General features: G+C 39.5%; 1 protein-coding gene across 1 annotated transcript in view; it reads right to left on the minus strand.

Moving 5' to 3' along the window:
• Positions 1 to 2,510: 2,510 nt before the first annotated feature.
• The window catches only part of LOC134664093 (disks large 1 tumor suppressor protein), a 56,857-nt gene continuing 37,382 nt past the window's right edge, over positions 2,511 to 21,985 (minus strand). Inside the window, exons 6-22 of the mRNA XM_063520682.1 lie at positions 19,885 to 19,914; positions 18,972 to 19,199; positions 18,533 to 18,613; positions 18,157 to 18,402; positions 16,605 to 16,758; positions 15,527 to 15,792; positions 14,526 to 14,659; positions 13,899 to 14,018; positions 12,465 to 12,588; positions 11,584 to 11,692; positions 10,971 to 11,012; positions 9,497 to 9,565; positions 7,180 to 7,329; positions 6,705 to 6,877; positions 3,091 to 3,200; positions 2,810 to 2,901; positions 2,511 to 2,666 (exon numbers count right to left, since the gene is read on the minus strand). Of these exons, the coding sequence (XP_063376752.1) occupies positions 2,560 to 2,666; positions 2,810 to 2,901; positions 3,091 to 3,200; positions 6,705 to 6,877; positions 7,180 to 7,329; positions 9,497 to 9,565; positions 10,971 to 11,012; positions 11,584 to 11,692; positions 12,465 to 12,588; positions 13,899 to 14,018; positions 14,526 to 14,659; positions 15,527 to 15,792; positions 16,605 to 16,758; positions 18,157 to 18,402; positions 18,533 to 18,613; positions 18,972 to 19,199; positions 19,885 to 19,914 (2,235 nt within the window). The 3' untranslated portion in view covers positions 2,511 to 2,559. The remainder of the gene's footprint in view (positions 2,667 to 2,809; positions 2,902 to 3,090; positions 3,201 to 6,704; positions 6,878 to 7,179; positions 7,330 to 9,496; positions 9,566 to 10,970; positions 11,013 to 11,583; positions 11,693 to 12,464; positions 12,589 to 13,898; positions 14,019 to 14,525; positions 14,660 to 15,526; positions 15,793 to 16,604; positions 16,759 to 18,156; positions 18,403 to 18,532; positions 18,614 to 18,971; positions 19,200 to 19,884; positions 19,915 to 21,985) is intronic.

The following is a 21,985-nucleotide window of genomic DNA, read 5'->3' on the forward strand; positions in this document are numbered from 1 at the left end:
TCTAAAATGAACAAAAACGCTTTTATTCTTTATTGTGGTTATCAGATCACAATTTTATCGTCATGCCCCAGCAGGGAACCAAGGGAAAGTTCAGATATTTAATTAAAATACATAAATACCTACTAAGATATGTGTTCCGCAATAATTGAAATATTTTATTATATTCTAATATATTTATTATTCATTAGCATTTCAATTATGTATATGTTTAACGAAGATATTGAAGCTTCAATTAATAGCTATTTCGTTCCGCTGTGTAGCGTTTATCGATATATAACATGATTAAAATCGACTTTTCACATCCCTAAAAAAACACACATACACGCTTTTACGCACACATTCACAGCCTGGATGCATCAAAAAAGGCAACACTTGATTTGAAGTTCACCTTGTCAGCAGTATGGTTGTCCTTTTTTGACAAATGGCATTTTAAAAGAGCGAGGAGAGAGAAATGATACTAGTTGCTGCGCCGTCAAATAGAACAATAAACGTAGGGACCTTGCGGTGTACATTATGATGTCATTGACTTAGAGATTTTCACGTATCAATAGTGATTCTTGAGGAAGATTTAGGTGTATAATTTGTTTACACGTGCGAAGCCGGGGCCGGTCGCTAGTTTATTTATAAACTGCACGGTCCTATATTTTATTATTCAAATAATGCAAACAAGAAAAACACGTAACTCAAGTATATTTCTATTATACATAATTGTGGAATAGAAATATAATTTCGCATACTTCAGTTTCGGTGGACAGTCAGAATAGGGTAAATTAAATGAAGGGAGATCAGGTAAACTCAAATAGAATTTTCAACGTAAATAATTTTTATTCAAACTAGTCTATTGAACATCACTAACTCATAAACATTGTACATCTGCAAATATGGGTTCCTAATAAAATGTTAAGACTTCATTAATAATGAGTAAATTAATAATTTACACAGGATAGATAGCATGCTTGATTAATTCAATACCTACTTAACGCGATAAAATAAAATAAATACCTATTAAAATAAAACATTTCCATTATAATAATTGTTAATACAGTAGTCACATGTTAAAAATAAATTAAAATAGTTCTATTACATAGCATTCAACTGTTATATACATTATATCAAGATTTGATAATTATCAAGGAATCACGACTAGCTATCGCAAACTACCTAAATCTAAGTATAATAAAACTTGAATTTTATTGATAGACCAATTACAATTTGAAACACGATGTATTGCTAATTTATTGATATCTTTGGCAGGTAGCTATACAGGACCGACGAGGCGAATGCAGCGCATAATTACAATACAAGCTAGTCGCAATTCCTTCGTCCGTAAGTTACTGTCTATCTATAATATCAGTAGATAATATTTTGTCATGAAAAATAATAGCTATTTAACACATCAAACTTAAAACTAGTTTAAGTACGATGGGAATATTTATGGGTTTCCCAGTATTCCATTACATTATGCAATAAAATGAAGCGACGTAAGTAACAGTATTGCATCCTCAGAGTGCGCTTCGTGCCATATTTGCAGATGGTCATTCTATTATTCAGTAAGAAAATAAAATTCTCAATAAATAAATGTCAAATACTATTTAAATTGGTGAGACACTTCACACCAGATAACACAATTGCTTACTATAAAAATGATCAACAAACAACTTGCACCGCGCCTAATGTGTCGAGGAGGACATCAGAGTGCAGAATATGTCATGAGATTCAGTGGCTACAATAGTTTGCCGCTTGAGCAAATGATTGTGATAATGCAACGACTTAGCCTAGCCATGGGCGTCGGGCGCGTGAGGTGGGCGTGGGGCTACTCCTATATTAAACTAGAACACGACGGCCGGCGTACCACCGGCCGTCCATAACACTAGCTTGTAATTATTACACTATGTCAACATCACCGGTGCACCGTGACTCGTCAAGTAGATAATAGTTATAACTTCACTATTATTATTAAACTTTAATAACATGACGAAGATTCAAAATGTATAATGTCTAGCAACCTGAGTAAATTAACATGATAATACAATTTTAAATTTGTTTAATATACAATCAATTTACATAGGTAGTCAATCGAAGCGCATAATAATTAGTGGGATTCTCCGAGTACCTAACTAAAATTAGTATAGAGATAAATAAGGGTAGGGTACAACTCGATACAAACACCGCGATCGGTCAACACTATCGCTAGTCAATAGATCCGCACGATAAACTTAAGCGTAGTGCACATACTACAACGATTAGCGAGTCATTGGTCAACTTTACGCACGAGTGATAATTTACATTAAGTAGATATTTAAAACGGTAACTTATGCTAAACGAACTCCGGGACGGGGTATCGACGAAGCGGCGGCTACTCGTTAAACTATAAAGGCGACTTTACCGAATCACACTCGAGGGCTCGGGTCCTAATTATTGCTGTAGGGGCCGGCGCCGGCTCTGGCTCTGGCGGGCGGACTCGAACATTCATCTACTGCAGGCGCGGGGACCCTGGCGGGGCGGGGCGGGGCGGGGCGGGGCGGGGCGGGGCGGGGCGGGGGAGGCGAGGCGCGGCGGCTACAGCGGCTCGCGGCGCGGCACCCACACGCTGGGGCCGCTCTCGGCCGTGATCACGGCCTTCACCTTCGAGTAGATCTCCTCCGGCGTGTCGCCCGTCACCACCGCTGCGAACACGACGCTATGTTAGGCACGCAGACTCTACACGGAACCGCGCCATCAGTACTCGCCTCGATATTCGAGGCGGGCGTGACGGAAAATGATAGGGATTAGCGTTTATTTAATAAATCTTAACAACTCATTTACTTACCAGTAAAGTATTCGGCGAACTCCTGTTCCATTTTCAGAGCGCGCTCAAAAGTTTTCTTTGCCTGTTCCTCAGTCATCCTCTTATTCATTTCCCTAAAAAAATAAAGTAGTTATATTTAACCTCTCATTTCTCATGATTTCTAGATTGTCTACAATTTGATCATAGGTGAGTAAATATTAGTGCAATTTAGTAAATGATATCAAAGTGACAAAAAAAGATTGAAACGCTTGGGGGGGAATAGTAATAAATACTAATAAACAGCATAGTTAAGAAATACTCACATTATAGATTCTACACTCTTTGGTTTAATAAATATGGCTATTGGATAAAGTTGTGCCACTTGCAATCTCTTAATGGCATTTCCGCTCACGTCTAAAATGCAGTGTTTACCCTGGAACAAGTAAAATGAATAATTAGTACAAATACTTTAGTTTAGTGAAGGTCTCCATTTTAGCTTGGGCAAAAATAACTTTCGTAAGTCCAAATGTTCTCCTCTGCAGGTCCCATTTCAACCGATTCTCATTGATATTTTGTGAGCAGGTTCGTTAGTTAGATGGAATTTTTGTGTCGTTTCGCTTTTTGGATAATGTTTAAAATGGTGGAATTGTCATAAAACACGTCAGTGCCAGAAGGGACTACGGCAGAGTAGAATAGTCTAGGCTAGAGTTCGCTGTGATAATGACTCGACGAAATAAGTATATTTTATTACCACATTTCATGAACTTACGAAGCTTATCGTAGTCTACAGCCACCTGACGGAGCGACGGAGGTGCCGTATATGGCACAAATAGCCTCACCGGAAGATCAGCAACTTTTGGATTAGCATTACATATGCTGTGTAATAGGCGGAGCGCCGGGGTGGAAAGGGGCGATTCAGTAAACACAGTATACCGGTTAATAGATGTAATACCTTCCAGCTTCTACACTCTCTAATCCCCTAATACTTGTTATACTAACATTATATATACTTATTCTACGTGATCGAAGAGGAAATCCCTTATCGAGTGGAGGCGCAAGATCTACATTAATTGTGCTGATCACTCAATATGCACAGACGTGCCAATATGAGTGTCTGCCTATCGCACCTCCCCTGAAAAGGTAGGGGGTTCCCTCCCCTGAAAAGAAGACTATTGGTGAAACCACTTTACTCTATTCTTATGTACTAAATAATCTGTATTATTTTTAATTACCTTTAAATTTGACCCTATCATTTATTTTATTTAATATGGTCCTAAATATAGGTCATTTAATTTATTGTAACATTCATTCCTAACTAATACTAAATCACCTATCTTAAAATTAACAATGTTTGACTTATAATATAATATTTTATATGTTTGATTAAAAAAAAAACTATTTCTAACACAAACATTGCATTTCACAATTAACATTTCACATTTCAAAGTTATTTATCCAAGTACAACTAATCTAAAAATTCCTTCTCAAAAGATGTTGTAGCTGTGATAGGTAGCTGTAATTATAAAAATATTATCTCGCATTTGTCTACTGCTAACTTCTGTTTATGAGAATCTATACATCGTTTTATATAATGTAGTTTTTCCCATAATACTCGTACTTCTAGATACCGTCAATCCGTTTAGTACTACCAGCATGTCCACTAGTTAGTAACAATAATAATCCTTTAGTATAACTTCAATCATTTCCCGATCGGTAATTTTCGTTAACAACGAAATAATTCATACATAAGATAGGTAATTCATCTTGTCCCGCGCGAAGGACCTTACTTAGTTCACCTCGTAACATACTTTTCATTTGAGCTCATTTTTAATATATAACAACTCTACTATATTTAACCTTTTCCACAATGAGCCATAACCCTAATGTCTGCATTGGGACCTTCCCATAACATAATCAAGTCTCGTAACGATACGTCTAAGCGTGCCTTCGTTCATGGAGAATCTTGATCTATATAAATTGTAGAGTTCACACCAACACCATTATCAGCATCATTTTTACCGGTTCGCTATTACGCATCTTCCATCAATCTCGTCATTATTTACTCGCGCAAATTATTAATTCTGTATCTGCCTGTGTCCTATTTATGATATCTACTACTCTAGGCTGGCCAAGCTTTAAAGACGTAGTACCAGAGTGTCGTGTCCAGTTTATTTGTTTAAGTATAATCCGTTAGAATCCTAAACTAGCAACTCTTAACTCATATCTGATAAATTCCTTATTTGAACAAGTTACCACTACGTGATTACTAGTATTATAAGACCACATATTTACATAATCTTCGTTAGACACGAAAAAAAAACAAATTAATTACGTTTGTCATCTAAGTCACGTGCTGAATAACATTGACATTACACTATCCATCTTACCTACAGCAACTGTTTGATTTCTGCCTACTCGCGCAAATACACCCGTCCTCGACCTTGCTGATTCGCACTAATCGTACCGCGATTATAGTTTGAGTGTGCAAAAATAAATTCGTTACAATCATTTTCAGAATGCAAAGAAAGAGACGTCTTTAAATAAAAATCGGTAATTATCCGACCATACTATTACCCTGAATCTCCAAGAGTAAATACTTACTCAAATCTTTCTACCTGCGATTTTTTAAAATCCACAGCTGCAACTTCTTTACAACAATATTTAACCAATAAATTCACTTATCTCCTGTCATTAACTTATTCCTACTTTAAAACACGTAATACTTCTAATAAATCCTTAAAGTAGAAAAATAATTCACACAGATAAAAAAAAACACAAAACACGCAAAATACCCTTAAAAATGTCCACCTCGCTCGACGCGACGCTCCCAGCAGCCCAGCACCCGGCAGCAATGCGTACCCAGACGCGTAGCCGCCGACATACATCTCGAACCTCCGTCAAATCCAAACCCGCCGAAGCCAATGGAGCGATGTTGATACTGGCCACGGTCACTATTATGACCACATTCTTCAGTTTATGAACTCTCATTTTGGTACTGTTGATTACCAATTAACAAGACAAATCACTGGGTAAGTTCGACGCCGCCGCCTCGTCCCCAAAGTCCTCTTCACTGTCGTCGTCCATGATGATCTTATACTCGCAGTAGCCTCACGCAGAGTCCTCACGTGTCACGGTCGCCATGTAATAGGCGGAGCGCCGGGGTGGAAAGGGGCGATTCAGTAAACACAGTATACCGGTTAATAGATGTAATACCTTCCAGCTTCTACACTCTCTAATCCCCTAATACTTGTTATACTAACATTATATATACTTATTCTACGTGATCGAAGAGGAAATCCCTTATCGAGTGGAGGCGCAAGATCTACATTAATTGTGCTGATCACTCAATATGCACAGACGTGCCAATATGAGTGTCTGCCTATCGCAGCTGATTTCGTGGTAAACTATTTATGTATTTATTTTATGTTAAACTTTCTTTGTTGTTCTGTACTTATAGTGTGTATGTTATAGTTTATCACGAATAAATGCGATGATTACGATGGTTATGTATAGGTTGTCGTTGTACTGGCCCGCCTCGATGAACAGGTAGTTCTGAATGTCCCGCTCCATCTGCTCCCGGCTGTCTACGAAGTGGTAAGTAGTCGCGCCGTTGTGTCTGTAAACATACCTTCTCGGCGACCTCCCTGACGGAAGCGACGGAGGTGCCGTACAGGTTGTCGTTGTACTGGCCCGCCTCGATGAACAGGTGGTTCTGTATGTCCCTCTCCATCTGCTCCCGGCTGCCTACAAGTTGTAGTCGCGCCGTTGTCTGTAAACAAACCTTCTCGGCGACCTCCCTGACAGAAGCGACGGAGGTGCCGTATAGGTTGTCGTTGTACTGGCCCGCCTCGATGAACAGGTGGTTCTGAATGTCCCTATCCATCTGCTACCGGCTGCCTACGAAGTGTTAGTCGCGCCGTTGTGTCTGTAAACATACCTTCTCGGCGACCTCCCTGACGGAAGCGACGGAGGTGCCGTACAGGTTGTCGTTGTACTGGCCCGCCTCGATGAACAGGTGGTTTTGAATGTCCCTCTCCATCTGCTCCCGGCTGCCTACGAAGTGGTAGTCGCGTCCGTCCACCTCGTAGTCGCGCCGTTGTCGCGTTGTGTCTGTAAAGTAACATGGGCATACTTTAGGAGATTTCTACTCTAAAAACACGGTTTCTTTAATAGTTCTGTGTGTGTGTGTACTGTTTCTTTAAAAGTTCGTTATTCTTTTAATAACCGAATAAGATTTCACTACTCGTACTAAGAGTAGGTATGTATACTCGGGTAATGTGGAATGTATCAACAATCGTGTGTAAAGTCCGCCTACATGTTTAATTACATTTTATTCATAGGTGTCAAAAGTTGTTGGAAACCTATAGGCAACCAAATGGGTGTGGAACATGTGTAAGTCAAGGCAAACTTACGGGGCACGCAGCTGCCGAACTTGTCCGGGAACTCGGATATGAGGTCGTCGTTGATGCGGTCCTTGAGCGGGCCCAGGATGATCACCGGCCGCGTGTACGAGATCGTCAGCTGCTGCACCGTCTCGTACGACAACACCGTCTCGTCTTGACCTGACACCACAACCAACATCAATATTACTCGCACACATTACACTTCAATTACTCAAAACCATTCTATTCAATTAGTTTATGACTTGAATGAATTTAATTATGCACACTTGTAATTTAAGTGAATTTATTTATGTGAGGTTTATTCGTTTATGAGAATTGTGACACTAATTGTCTAGGTTTTCGAGGGCCACATTTCGTGTTACATAAATAAGCACTGTGGGTACGATTACCCATGATTAGTTGATTACATAATTTTTGATGTTGCATGTTTCATATCCGACCGCTTTCGACTAACAAGAAGCGATGAGCGTGTTTCTTAAAGGTAAGATTTTTGGGGGGAAATTAGTCGATCGCTTTGTCGTTGCCGGTCGGACGGTGGCCTAATGAAGAGGATTTAAAGGCACACAGCACTTAAGGCACAAACTGTGGGTGTACAGATTACAATCAAATTATAGACCACATAACCTAAGTACATTAAAAACCCTGGTAGTTGGTAGTTAGAATAATATAGACCACTAGCAACGATGTATTCATACATTGTTATATGTTATAGACATTGAAGCCTATTCTCCCACTATAGGAATTACTGCATATATCCTGACTGATACTCATCAACGCAGAGCCTAAACTACAAAATCTAGAAAGTTGAAATTTGCATATCATTTTAGTATAACATTTAAGTATAACGTGTACACATGTCCTATTCAGAGATGAGGCATTGCCTGACATCTACCCTCTGTCTTAGTATCCCAGCTCTAGTATCTGGATACTAACAAGGTAAAAACTAGTGCCTACGTCAAATCATGGGATTAGTTGTCAAGCGGACCCCAGGCTCTCATGAGCCGTGGCGAAATGCCGGGATAACGCGAGGAAGAAGAAAATTCATAATCTTACAATAAGTTACTGTATTAATAGTTATTTTTCGTCTGTTAAGGATAATTGCTGCTTGTTTACAACCGACAAAATACATTATAAATATTAAATATGGCCCTCACTAACCTTAACTCTATAGATCCGAAGCGTGCTGGATAACTATGTACGCAGTAACTCACAAACTATTTTCAGGCGTGCAGTACCTACTTCTACAAAAAATTGGCTATTGGGAGTTTGCGATAGCGATATTACGACATGTCTAACAAATGTCATGTAGACGTCCGTAGTAAACAATGCTGTAAGTTAAGGAATAGTTATCGGATTATATAAATATTTTGAGTGTATGTTAGTATAATGTGTTTAGATATATTATAAATATATTACAGATAGGTATTGATTTTTAATGTTCCGGTTTGGTTGATTTATGAGTCTTGTTTTTATTAAAGTCCCCATATTTTACATAGTCTAAAATAATTACTTCTTTTCCTCATCTAACTGAAAAACAGTGAGTGCGCATAAGTGTTGTAAAATTTATAAGAGTTTAGTTTATTTAATAAGCAGCACAATTTACTTTTGACCCACACTGTTTCAGTCGGATGACGAATTGTCACTACCTACACTATTTCTATATCATGCTTGTAATTTTTTTCCAGGATACGTGACAATAAAATTGAGCCAGAATTAAGTAAAGCATACGGGAGGCGCTTTAGTTAATCCGTGCTGATAAAATACTACGAGATCGAGGTGTTCGAAGCGATTGTGCACATCGTAATAGACATTGCCTTTGCTAAGCGAGTAAATAATTACAGCGGCCCTACATCATAGAAGCGTATAACAAACTAAATCTAAAAACATCAGCACAGCATAAATTCTGAAAAACTGAAAATCAAGCTCGAATGGTATGTCGTGAAGTCGTATGTCGATGTTTGCTCGGCATGCTGAGTGCGGTGCACGGTGGGCGTGACGCGTGGGTGCCATGCGTGCGGCGCCGTGCGCGCCTGCGTGCCGCGGTCCACGCGTGCTTCCAGTGGCCACCCCCCCCTCCCCTCCCCTCCTCCCCCTCCACAACCCTCGCGACGAGCCGCGCCGGACCACGTCGGGCGCGGCGGGCCGATCGTTTATCGCGTTGTATGATTGTAAAAAACAACCCAACATAAAGAATGACAACATAATAAAAAAACTGGAGTGTTATTGAAATGAAAACTACGTCTCTAATTGATGATCATAACCAGAATGCGGGAGGTAAGGTATCGGCTACGGCACTCGCAAGCTACGCCTCACTCCCAAAACTTACTCTCGTCCTCGAGATAAATGAGCGTTATCTCCTCCATCATGGGAAGTTCCACTCGGTACAAGATTTCCCCTACACGTAAAAAAATTAACGTTACATACATTTAATAACTTTAAGAAGCGCCCGGGCCGCGCCGGAGATGTAAACTCTAGGGGACCTTCCGGAGCGAGGTATCCCGGCTCGTAAGAGACCGACCGAATAAACGAGTCGGATGAGACAGAAAATTTGAAATCGTGTCATGAGTAGTTTTAGGAAAAAAAATGCAAAAGAATAATACGCGCGAGTAATTGGATGAACAGGTACGGCGGTATGCCGGCACGTAGGCAACTAGAAGCACGGGACGGGTCCCGGCGCGCGCCGCCGACCCACATACACTACACGTGAACACATCGCATCGCCCACACTCTCACCACCCAACCCTGTTTATCGGTACCACTCCGGCGAGTGGTTCGTCAGCCTGCTCCATGTCATCATTGCGACCCAAATAAAAATAATAAAATGATGCTCTTTAACACATAGTTGCAATTGTAATTTCGGTCGCAAAATAGATAAAAGTACGTAACGAAGTATTGATTGTTATCAACCTCCATGATTTAGTGTTCAGAAAAATAGCCTATATTAAAAAATGCGTCGATTCATGAACCGCGTATCTACATACGAACTATATGTATAAACCATAGCATACGAAAGCACTAAACAAAGTTGTGTGGTAAAGAGGTGTTTGACAAAAAAATACTTAAATACTTTCTAACACGCAACGGTAATAAAGTACATAGCTTGTCGTCGGGTCGCTCACAACATCACAGTATATCGGACAAGCGACTATGATGCCGGCACTGGAGTAACAACTAAAACCTATAATAATAAAGCACCGTCATGCTTTACAATAGACACTACAAGCGATAGTTTACTCACACAGATCCAGGACATATTTGAAATCCAATTTACTAGTAATAAGACCAAATGGACTACTTTAATGAAGTCTATTGAATCGTGTTTCAAATTACGCAACGAGCCCGCGCCGTAGTCTGACGAGACATCAATACCAGTGAAATACTTCGAGATATACCTATGCACTATGAAAATAATACTTAGATATATTTGGGATACAATATAAATGAAAATATATAAGTTTATTTCAAATATACATACACATTATAAATAATTATAATCTTGTTAGAAGTTACTGCTGAATGCTAGCAAGTGTGGGGGAGTCAGATGATTTATAGCAACACAAGTTACATAATTAGTACGGTCTTGTAACATAGAGCCTATATATTGTTATTCACGTTTAAAGACGTGTGCGAAATATCTGTGGTTAGAATAAGCGAATAGCTTTTAATAGAAAAACGTCCTATCTTTAATACAGTGGTTATTAGCCAGCCGCATGAAAAAAACTGCGTAAATGTCCTACGATACGATAAACAGCGAAATAGCGAATGTAATAATGTAGGGCGGTAACCGTATGTGCACTTACCATCGGCGTTAGTGTCCTCTTGTGTATAACAAAGCATGAAAGCTGTAACAAAATGTTTTGGTTGAGGTTTAGACAACAGGGGCGTAGGTAATATAACCCCGCGTCTCGATTTTATAGCACTACAAAAACTGTCCGCAAGACGTTTGCGGTTTCTTATCATTATCACGCACATATACACAACAACTAGAGAAAATAATTCGGTCGCATCAAAAGTTGTAACCTTACAGTTTGGGTAGGCAGTTATGAAAATAAACAACTAAACCCAAACTGGTTTATGGAGCGATAGGTTGCATTTGTAGTGGAAGACAAAATGTAACCTATCCTACTGGATTTCTGGATTCTCGTTTACAGAATTTGTAATGCTTTAAAATCGGGGTATATTAGCTTTTAAGTCTCCCAGACTCCTTCCAGAAGTTTCTCGGCGAACCCATTAGACAAGCCGTCAAGATTTTGAGAACTGTGCTACCCAGACAGGATTTGTGGAGATAGTTTTCAAATCATGTTGGGGGGAAAGGGCAACTATGCATTTTTACATTAGGGGCAAAGCATACATCGTGTAATTAGTAACGAATTTAAGCTTTGTTTGAAGTTTATAACCGAGAATAGTACTTACGTTCCTGGTCGGATCCGTCTTCAGACTTGCCATCTTCTCTGCTCTTCATGAAGGGGAATCTCCTGCTAAAGGACAAGGTCCGTTTTTTTCTTTCTAAAGTTGATTGGCTCTGGAAATAAGTATAAAATATATTTATAACTGCTGAACATGTACACGAGGTGTGTTCTCATCCCATAGCCAAACTGTATGAGGAGTATAGGTATGTAAATTATAACGAGCAACATTTACTACTGGAACAACCGCGAAATTACGAAAATATATTTAGCTCCGCCATAGAAAACAGCGCGCTCTTATCAGCCAAAAACAGACATTTTTTTTTGTAAAGTACAGTTCGCCTTTGTACTGCCTATCCTGTGCCATAAATTTGTGTTTTGTGTTCTGCACAATAAAGAGTTTATATGTACATACATCTATTGAAAAAAAGTATTATTTACCTTTTTTTAATACTGTTATTATTTAAATTAGAAAGATTGATACTGTGTATGGCGAGCTGCAAAATTGCATGGACACATTCTGAACGTATTCATGGCCAGACCCCATAGAAACTGGGCCGCGAAGAGTAAGCGCAGGCTGGCGGTGGTATAGTATAGGGTTACCAGATCCAAATTTGGAATTGTCAGACAAAATTCCTGATTTGCAATTCTTTTTTTCCTGACGCTGATCTAGCCGTAAGCGATATTTATGTATGTATGCTTGATATATTGTTTAAATTTGATTTGTTTTGGATTTATACAACTAAATTTGAACAATGTACCTTTTAAGGTACATAATAAGCAGTCTGTCATTTCACTAAAATTTCGCATTCCACAGGAAATCCCTGACGTCTCGTAACCCTAGATGGGGGTTGCCCGGAGTATGTATAGAGTAGGTTAGGTACGGACCGTGCTGACGGGCGTGCCCTGGCCCTGGAACTTGACCTGGCGGTCGCGCGCGCGCTGCTTGCGCTCCCAGCGCTTCTTCGACGGGATGATGCCGATGGCGTCGGGGTCCGTCGAGTCCAGCCGTCTGCGAGTACGGAAACGACACGGTTTAATGGGTTATTCCCATAACTACTGGATTTTTTTTTCCCAGTAGTTACCAGTGGTAAAAGGTGGGAAAAACAATCCCAATAATTACCACTGGTAACTAGTGGGAATAACCCAGTTATATTGACAATATAAAATCAAACGCAATTCTCTTCCTGTGTTTTCTGTTATTGTATCAGTGAAAATTGTCTATGTAAGGGTTGTGTTCCACCTGTCCAATTTCTTGGTCCAATGTGTTTGCGTCTCACATTTTGCCTAATCAGAGAGTGAGATGAGATGCACATTGGACCAAGAAATTAGACAAGTGGAATACCACGTTAATGTAAGGATGGGCCATGGTTAGGACCATGTGCATGTCGAGATAGTTTATTATTACAACTTGACTGTTTTTAATGTGTAACGATTTTAAAAATAATTATATTATAGTATGTACATTTCAATGCAAGTGTGGAAAGTATGTTATTATTTACGAGTCCCGAGAGCCGTAGGCGAATAAAAGACGCGGGACAAGTAAATAATAACACTTTCACACGTACATTGAACGACGTTTTTTTAATACATTTGCGAAAAAGTCACAATATCACAAATATTGGTAACACTTACAGTTACGAATTTTCCCTTAAACTTGAATGATATTGTATATCCAGCACTATAAACTACGTTCAGCGTAATCACATTAACTCATTTCATACAAAAACACTCTTACAGTTGCAATTTAAGATAATTATTTTGATAAGTACAACTAAATTTCAAGTGAAAATGGCGGGCGCCGGTTTTACTTTTTCATTTTTCTGTTAACGACAGCCAACGTGGCAATGATAGTTCCATTCAGCAACAAAAAAGTTTTGTAGTGAAATATCGTATTTTACAACGTTTTATTTATATAATAACAAATAAATATTTACTTTATATCATGTAACAATACTTTTGTATGTAATCATCCGGTAGTTTTATAATACCAATCCAATAAGGGGGAGGCCTATGTTCAGCAGTGGACGTCTTATGGCTGAGATGATGATGATGAATCGAAAGGATTCATCATAAGGACTATTTTTTGTTAAATAACATAGTGTCAGAAATAAAAGGAAGACCATGTCCTTGGACCTTGTCCGGTGGACCTTATTACAAAAGGCATAAGGTCCACCAATGTACAGCTACCAGTAAAAAGTGACTTCAGGTTTTTGTGAGTGTTGCGATTTCACCAAAACCTCTTACGAATAGGCTGTTTTTCCCGTACTTTCTTTTTATAAAAAAATGTGATAAACACTAAAGAAATCAAGCTATAAATACCTGGCTTGCCACCATTCGTCGTCGGACGCGTTGGTTACGTGCAGAATGTCGCCGTATCGGAATGGAAGCCCCCGCGAGGGTAGGCCGTCGTCCTTTATCGGGTCGTAGTCGAAAAGTGCTCTGTACAGAATAAATGCCTAATTACTGTTAATTCACCCTAGATCTAATTAACAGATTATATTCAGATTGGTAATGAAATTTTAATAAGTCTGCCACCATGTTGTCAAGTGAAACGTTTCTTAAACACTTCATTTCCACTTGACGAATAGTTTTTGATTGCGGCCACAATATAGTCACAGAATAAATAATAGTACTCGGTACAGAAGACTCACTCTCTAACAAAAGGCGTCTGTCACGATCAGCACAGATATGGCCGCTAGGTGGCGACAGCGCCACGCGCGGCTTATGGCAAACCCCAAAATTGGGGTCGAACGGATGGACTTTTAGCTACCTGTAGCAAAGCGACGAAATCGCGGAGTGAGCCACGCCTGCTATAGTCAACAAGTGATAGCTTAGTAGGCAGAGCAGCTCAGAACACATCTAGGCGTTGATATTCAAAAATGGTGTTCAGGCACTTGTGGCGTATAAAATGATAGAGATAATTAGTTGTAGGTACTGATTCCTCACCTGACATACAAGGATCGTTTCTGTGACGTCCGCAAAAGAGTGTGATGTTGTTTCAGTTCATTGATTCGAGCTTCAAACTTGTTGTACTCTTGTGGTCTATATACAACTGTTAACTTCACATTCTGTCCCGTTCCCTAAAATCACATACACATTGTTAATTTAAAATCACTTTTAGAATAATATATATTTAAAATCGTGTTTCTTATATGAACGATTGTTTGTCGTTCTGTATAATATTAATAATAAATAATAATTTCAGCCTATAACGTCCCACTGTTGGGCACAGGCTTCCTCTCATGCGCAAGAGGGCTTGGGCTATAGTCTCCACGCTAGCCCAATGCGGATTGGGGACTTAACATACACCTTTGAACTTCTGTATATTTTCATTTATCAATTGATTGCACGAGACAATTAAAAAGCTTAAGTATTCAAGCAATATTTTCTTTAACCTTTTGAAAGCCAAACGGCGCATCCATTTGCCGTGCCACTGACGCCACGGGGGTAAAATTTACTTTTGTGCAATGCCAATCTAAAAGTGGGGTGTTGATCAGTAGATTTTCATCAAAAAACGATCGACGTCAAATGCCGTATTTGGCGTCGTTGTCACGATTTTGCGTTGACGTCAATTGCCGTCTGTGGCGTTGAAAAGGTTAAGTATTACATTTTGTTTGTAACACAAGTTTTTAACCCTTTACAGGCTAAGGGATATATATTTCCCACATACGGTACTTCAAACATATGTTCTATTTTTGATGAGTAAGACTGACATTCGATTGTCATTTTTGAAATGTCAGCCTGGTAAAGGGTTAATGAATGTAGGTATCAGTGGCGGTGCGTCTAGATTGTTCGTAGGCAAGCCGTAGCTGATTTTCCCTTCCTTTTCTTCATAAGTTTAAAGAAAATGTCCCAAGAGCCTGAATATTAGACAAGCCGATGGGAGTCTAGTTCTATGGACGCTCCGCCACTGGTAGGTATAGCGGACACAGGACAGGTTATGTTACCTTTAAAGCTTTGGCCGCCTGCTCGTGCGTGGCGCTGGTGATGTCGGTGTCGTTGACGGCCAGCAGGCGGTCGCCGCGGCGCAGCTGGCCGGAGCGCTCGGCGGGCCCGCCCGCCAGCAGGAAGGACACGTAGATGCCGTGCCCGTCCTCGCCGCCCACGATGTTGAACCCCAGCCCCTGCCCGCCCTTCTCCAGCTCCACCACGCGCGGCTCCTCCGCGCCGTCCGTCGCGTCCTCCCGCCGAAGGGAGTTGGCCACGCTCGACGCTAAAAATAGATACGAGCGTTATTGCGGGTGCGCCGGCCAATGACAGGATTGACAGGTGTGATAAGCGTTGTGAGGTTATCGAGTGTAGCGGCTGGCGCTATTGTGACGATTAATTAAATAATCGACCACAATCGAGATTTCGGGTTAATCTTACTCGGGTCCTATCTAATCAATAAAAATGTAGTCATATTACATAAACCTTAATTTTGACTTTGATTTTTGTATGCCTGGCAACGTCTGACTACTTAAGACTATAGTTCGTTTTTTTTAGCATTAGAAAGAACTCCACAGAAGCAAGCGTGCAGTTTTTATCAGGCTCTTTAGTTGTTAATAATTATTGAATTATCTAATGTAGCATGGTCAATACATATAATTTACTTCAAATTATTACCGCTAAAAGTGCCGGATTTGGAACCACAAGCTTACTTCTGCGAAGTTCTTTCTAATGCTAAAAAAAACGGACTATAATCGTAACGGTACAGATATAATAGGATGGGGGTTACATTTTTATTATAAACACCGATATACCTAGTTGCCAATTTAAGTACTTAAACAAGTTTTATCTTGTTAATAAAATTAAGGTGTCGTTAGCGATAGATCTGCTAGCAAATATAACATGTACCATACGTGTATGTTTCTTAACGCTCGTTTACGGTCGAAAGATTTGTACTACACGGACTTCTACTATTTGCGATTCAAGCTTACAGAGTACAGCTGCACGCGCTCGCCGGACGCCTTCAGCGCGGCCACTGCGTCCTCGTGCGTCACGTCGGCAGGTGCACGTCCCGCGCTGTATACAGAGGACACTCACGCGTGTTGGCGCGCGAGCTGCGCGGCGAGGGCTGGCCGGGCGGCTGCGAGTGGCGCGGGCCCGGCACCAGCACCAGCTGCACGCGCTCGCCTGACGCTTTCAGCGCGGCCACTGCGTCCTCGTGCGTCACGTTGTCCAGGTCCACGTCACCGCGCTGAAAACGACAATTGTGTTCATGTCCAACTGTTGGTGAGCCATATGTAGTAAAAACTGAATCGTAAAAATAACATATAGGTAATTAAATATCGAACGTACTTACTCCCAAAATTTTACGCGAAACTGTTAAGAGCCTTTTAGAGCAGAACAACCGAACATACAACATAATTTTTGCCTGAGCAGAAACGGCGACCCTTCGCTCTCGCTCAGTTAATAGTACGCCCCACGTAGATCAGTACCAATATTGTGCGTATCAAATGTTCCCAAAGTATCAAAAATAGGAAAGAGATATTACACCCAAATTCCCAGAGGGTGATATGCTGTGAGATTATCTAATTGAACCCTAACTAATTGTTTAAAGCCTGTTTATAAAACTCAATAAAAATTTGATGGAATGCTCCCAATATCTAAATACAAGATATTCAAATATAACATGTTTCGTAGGTACCTACAAAACATATCTTTAACCAGGTAAACTTGTAAGGGCAACCATAATAATAAATGCAAATGAAATCTTAGCAGGTACTTACCTATTCCTAATATAGTAGTCGCGTCGCAGTTACATGTTGCCTTATTTTATTATCATAGCATGTGTAACCTTGCCTACACGCAAAAGTTTCTTTGACGATATCTAGATCCCCACTTTGTAACAATAGCCCTTTCATTAACTTTCAAGGCACGCGACGTAGGTACGTAGAGTAGAACATGTTACATACAAATAACAAATTAAATACAACCGTACAATGCGTAATTGTGTATGAAATGCTATTATGTTGTCTTACAAGTCGAAGATGGCGATAAACAATACAACATTTTTCTTACAGTTAAAAGACGTGGCTCTATTTTTGTGCCCGTGAGCAAGAGTGACCCAAATTCAAGTGAATGTTTACGCCATTCTAAAAAGTATGCAGCTCCGCCCACAAAATAAATAAACGGTCGATTAACAAATAAATAAAAAGTGACAATAGTATATAGTTAGTACCTAGCTTATTTTATATTTTCTATCACGCTCACTGCGGCAGTACTACTACTAGTTACACTCATTACCGCAGCGCAGCGAACATACCAAATGTGAAATCCTCAGGCAGGAAAAGGCAAGCATCGTCAGCTGTCTTGTCTGTCACAAGGGCAATTTCTAATTTTGTTTGCAGGGCAGTAGCACTTTCGTTGTTGTGGGGGCGACAACATCACAACACAAATACACTAACACTTCCAGATGTGTTTTTGACTATAAACAGTTTGTCGTCGAGCTGGCCTTCCAATGCGATACCCCACGCGCCATGATGTTCGCGACCCTCATAAATCTCGCAGCTTTCAAATTGCACGCCTCATTCATTCATTTATGTCCCTAGCCTTAAATGATACGAGCTTAAGTAGCAAGTAGATATGTACTCACAGAGGTGTTCTTGACCATGAGGAGTTTGTCGCCGACGCGCAACCGTCCGTCGCGGTGCGCCGCGCCGCCGGCCATGATCTTCGTGACATAGATACCGTTGTCCCCGGGTATGTGTTGGTTCCCCACGCCACCCGCTATGCTGAATCCCAACCCTGAACCTCCTTTTACTAGTTCTATTTCGACTGCATCCTCCTTATTACTTTGAGATGTGTTTGTAGTGTCTTCGGTGCCGGGCCGTTTTATTTTCTGTAAACAGTTATTAAAATTAAAATTGTGGGATTGTGTGATTCTGTAAGTCTACCATTTACACCATACACATGGAACATTATAAAGTGGCATGCAAACACCATAATCAACAAAGCTTTGTCTAACGTACCAGTCTCACAGTGTTCCCTGCCTTTTTCAGTGCGTCAACCGCTTCGGCATGTGTCACATTTTCTACATTTGTTTCATTAACCTGTAAAGAAAGTCTATATATAGTTCCGTAATTATTATTTAGCCAAAAACAAAGTAATAAAATTATATCAGATTCTATTCATGTTAAAGAGAAAGTATGTTAAATTTGGCCTATATGTTAATTTACATGAATTAATAATGTATGGTTGTTATACTCACAATACAAAGAAGACAACATTTAATTTATGAAACCTATGTATACAATGCTCTGTCAGAAGATATTGCTAAAGCGAGGAAAACAGAGGACCACCAGTCCAGTGTCCGGCCGGCCGATGCGGCTACGGGCTTTTCCCTATTATTATGATCCTTTCTTATATCTACGTGAAAAATTTCCTTACATTGGATGCTTAACCACTTACTTGTAATATGGCGTCATTAATCTGCAACTGACTAGCGGCGGCTGCGCCCCCAGGTATCAACTTGGTGACGTAGATGTGTGGATCATCCCCGATGTGGGGATTGTCGGAGCCCCCGGCAATGCTGAACCCCAGCCCGGCGCCGCCCGCCCGGGACAACACTACAGTCAAGTATACATTCCCATCTTCGCCTGTGGTACGCTCTGGACCACCACCTTCAATCCCATTTACCTGTAACTTTCAAGTTATAATTTGATTCGCATTGCAACATATTAAGAAATGAAACCTTTTCTATATATATGAACAATAAATTAAATAAATTTGATGTTTATTGGCATTGTATACTAGTTTCCAATAACTGCAATCTTACAAAGGGACTGAATTCCAAGATTTCTATTTATAAATGAATCAACCATTACTAAACCCTGGTATATTTCAGTGCCAATGAATCACTTGTTGTGTGATTTTTGTAAAAGTAGAAATGAGACACTAATGTGTGAATGCATTTACTGTTGCAATATTTTCAGCTAACATTAAATTAAATGACCACACCTGTACCTGCTGTAGTCAGTACAGCCCTTCCGATGTCAAAGTAACAGTTTTAATTTAAAAATATAAATCATCTAATTACATTATTATTGCGTCAGGATCCTCTTAACACCAATACTACATTTACTATAGTTTGTAAGTCATGTAAGGTAGATAAGGGTAAGTGTGGCTGCAGGATAGGTTTGGCTATTTGCTACTTGCATTAAGTGGCAAATGTATGACCTCGCAATAAACACAAATCAAAGTGTAAACAGGCCCCAATGTGAAGGCCAGCCCAACTTACCCATATGACCTTATTTAGTCCAGTGACAAATCTAAGTCAAATTTTAAAAATAAAGAAAATACACATTATTGTCATACTATTTACCTGCTTCATTTCAGGTGTTGTAACATGAGCCTGTAAGCAAGAAAGAAGAAATGTATTTCAAACCAATGGTTTACTAACACTAAAAGAATTGTAAGTGATTTTAAACCACTTAAGATAAGAATGACTGGCTATGATTCATCTTGTTTATTTTGAAATACCTTAGTACCAGATAGTACCTGTCATTAAAATTGTTAAGTTAATTTTCTACTGGAACATAATAACATCAACAAAAAAGTTGCAAATAAACCTCTACATGCAGTTTGTCCTTTTATGCTTAAGAGTTAAAGATCATAATAATATCATAACCAAAAATGGTCATTTGATGTTAAACTATATGTGAATCAATTCTTATGAGAAGCCTATAGAATCTGTCCGGAAAGAGAAGAGTCGTGGAATGTATTGGGCCCCATGCATTCCACAACAACACACAGTAAATATAAGGCTGTATGCAGCCACTATTGCTTTGTAAAGCTTGCCCTGCATTGGCCTAAATGTACAGTCATCACACGGGAGTCTTAAGCCATTTGGAGTTTGGACATTCCCTAGCGCAAGTATTGAACAACCAATTTAGCTACGACCCAAAATGGCTTAACAATTGTGGAGCATGATGGTACATGTAGCCTATATCAATAACAAATCAAAAGATTGATGACTTGAAACCTTATGAAAATAATCATATCAATCATCAAATCAATTAATATAATAAATATGGATAGAATAATCTATACATTTAACATTAATCACTTTCACATTAGTGCAGAACATATAAATTAAACACTCATTTAATAATTATTATTTGAACATATCTATGTATTTGGCAAAGGTGAAGGTCTTTTTATATAACTCAATAAAACTTAAGGTTTACTCACCGTGTCAAGATTGAAAAGGGAGGAAACCTTCCTTAGGAATCCATTATGCGATTTTTTCTTCCGTCTCTCAGTCATTTTGGAGGAAGTTATGCATAGCCTTTCGGTGTTCTCAGTTATACTATGTACACTGCATGCATTGTTAGTTACACACTCGAGTCCTCTTTCAGCACCTTATTTGAAGATGGTCGGCATGCACCATTCTCTACCTAAAACCCACATCTAACTTGCACCAAAAAAGTTTACATTTGAACTTCCTTATGTGGTATAGTACCCATTTTGCATATAGTTGGCTTCAATGGCATCCTTAACAAGTAGATTATAATTAGATTATTGAATATTGCAACCCTTATCTCATAATCTTCCAGGTCTTCGAGCCGAGCCCTTTCTGATAGTGATTTTTAGTAGATAATGTATGAGTGTGATTAAAAGCGTGTTACTAACTTGCGTCCAATGACAGGATGGTATGAATGTCAAAGCGATGAACTTTAATTAGAATGTCCGTGTTACGTTATTAGTATGCGATTTATGTTTATTTGATAATATTATGAGCAGGTACAACAATCAGTGAGTAACACAGCGATTCGGAGCAAGCAAAACTAACTCGTAAGTCGCATTAGTCTCACCAAGAATCAGAAACGTTCCCAAGGTGTAAAGAAATTACTAAACGTTTAAAAATAGATCAGTGTTTATTAAATGGCCTTACTTGCGACGAATACGAAATATCAGCAGAATGAATGTCAAAATTTTGTTTGTAATATCATGTCACAATTCATTTACGACGAACAGAATCCCTTCAGCTGATGCAAAGTTTATTAGGCATTGGCACAACGAAGAAATACAACGGCACTAATCCACACAACGACGAAACTTTAGCGTACATATCGCCGAAAACTTGTACTATATTTTAGGTTATAAATAGTACGTCGGGACGCGAAACAACCGTCCGCCATTACCGATCACTTGTATGTAGCGTTTGCAGACGTCACGTCATCACATCAAAAAGAAAAAATAAATAAAACGGAACGGAACCACAAACACCAATCGATTAAGTTCATCGTGTTACATAGCTTCCACACTAGATGTCGCTTTTTTCAACCCCACGATAACTATTATATGTAGTTAGTGTAGTTACCCACGTAGTTTATTACCTTGTTCTAGTTACTGTAAAATTTTATCTAATGCAGATTATTACAAATGTTAAAACCTCTATAATTGGTTGGTCATCGTAAAAA

This window comes from Cydia fagiglandana, chromosome 1, assembly GCF_963556715.1.
Source record: "Cydia fagiglandana chromosome 1, ilCydFagi1.1, whole genome shotgun sequence".
Taxonomy (NCBI): Eukaryota; Metazoa; Arthropoda; class Insecta; order Lepidoptera; family Tortricidae; genus Cydia; species Cydia fagiglandana.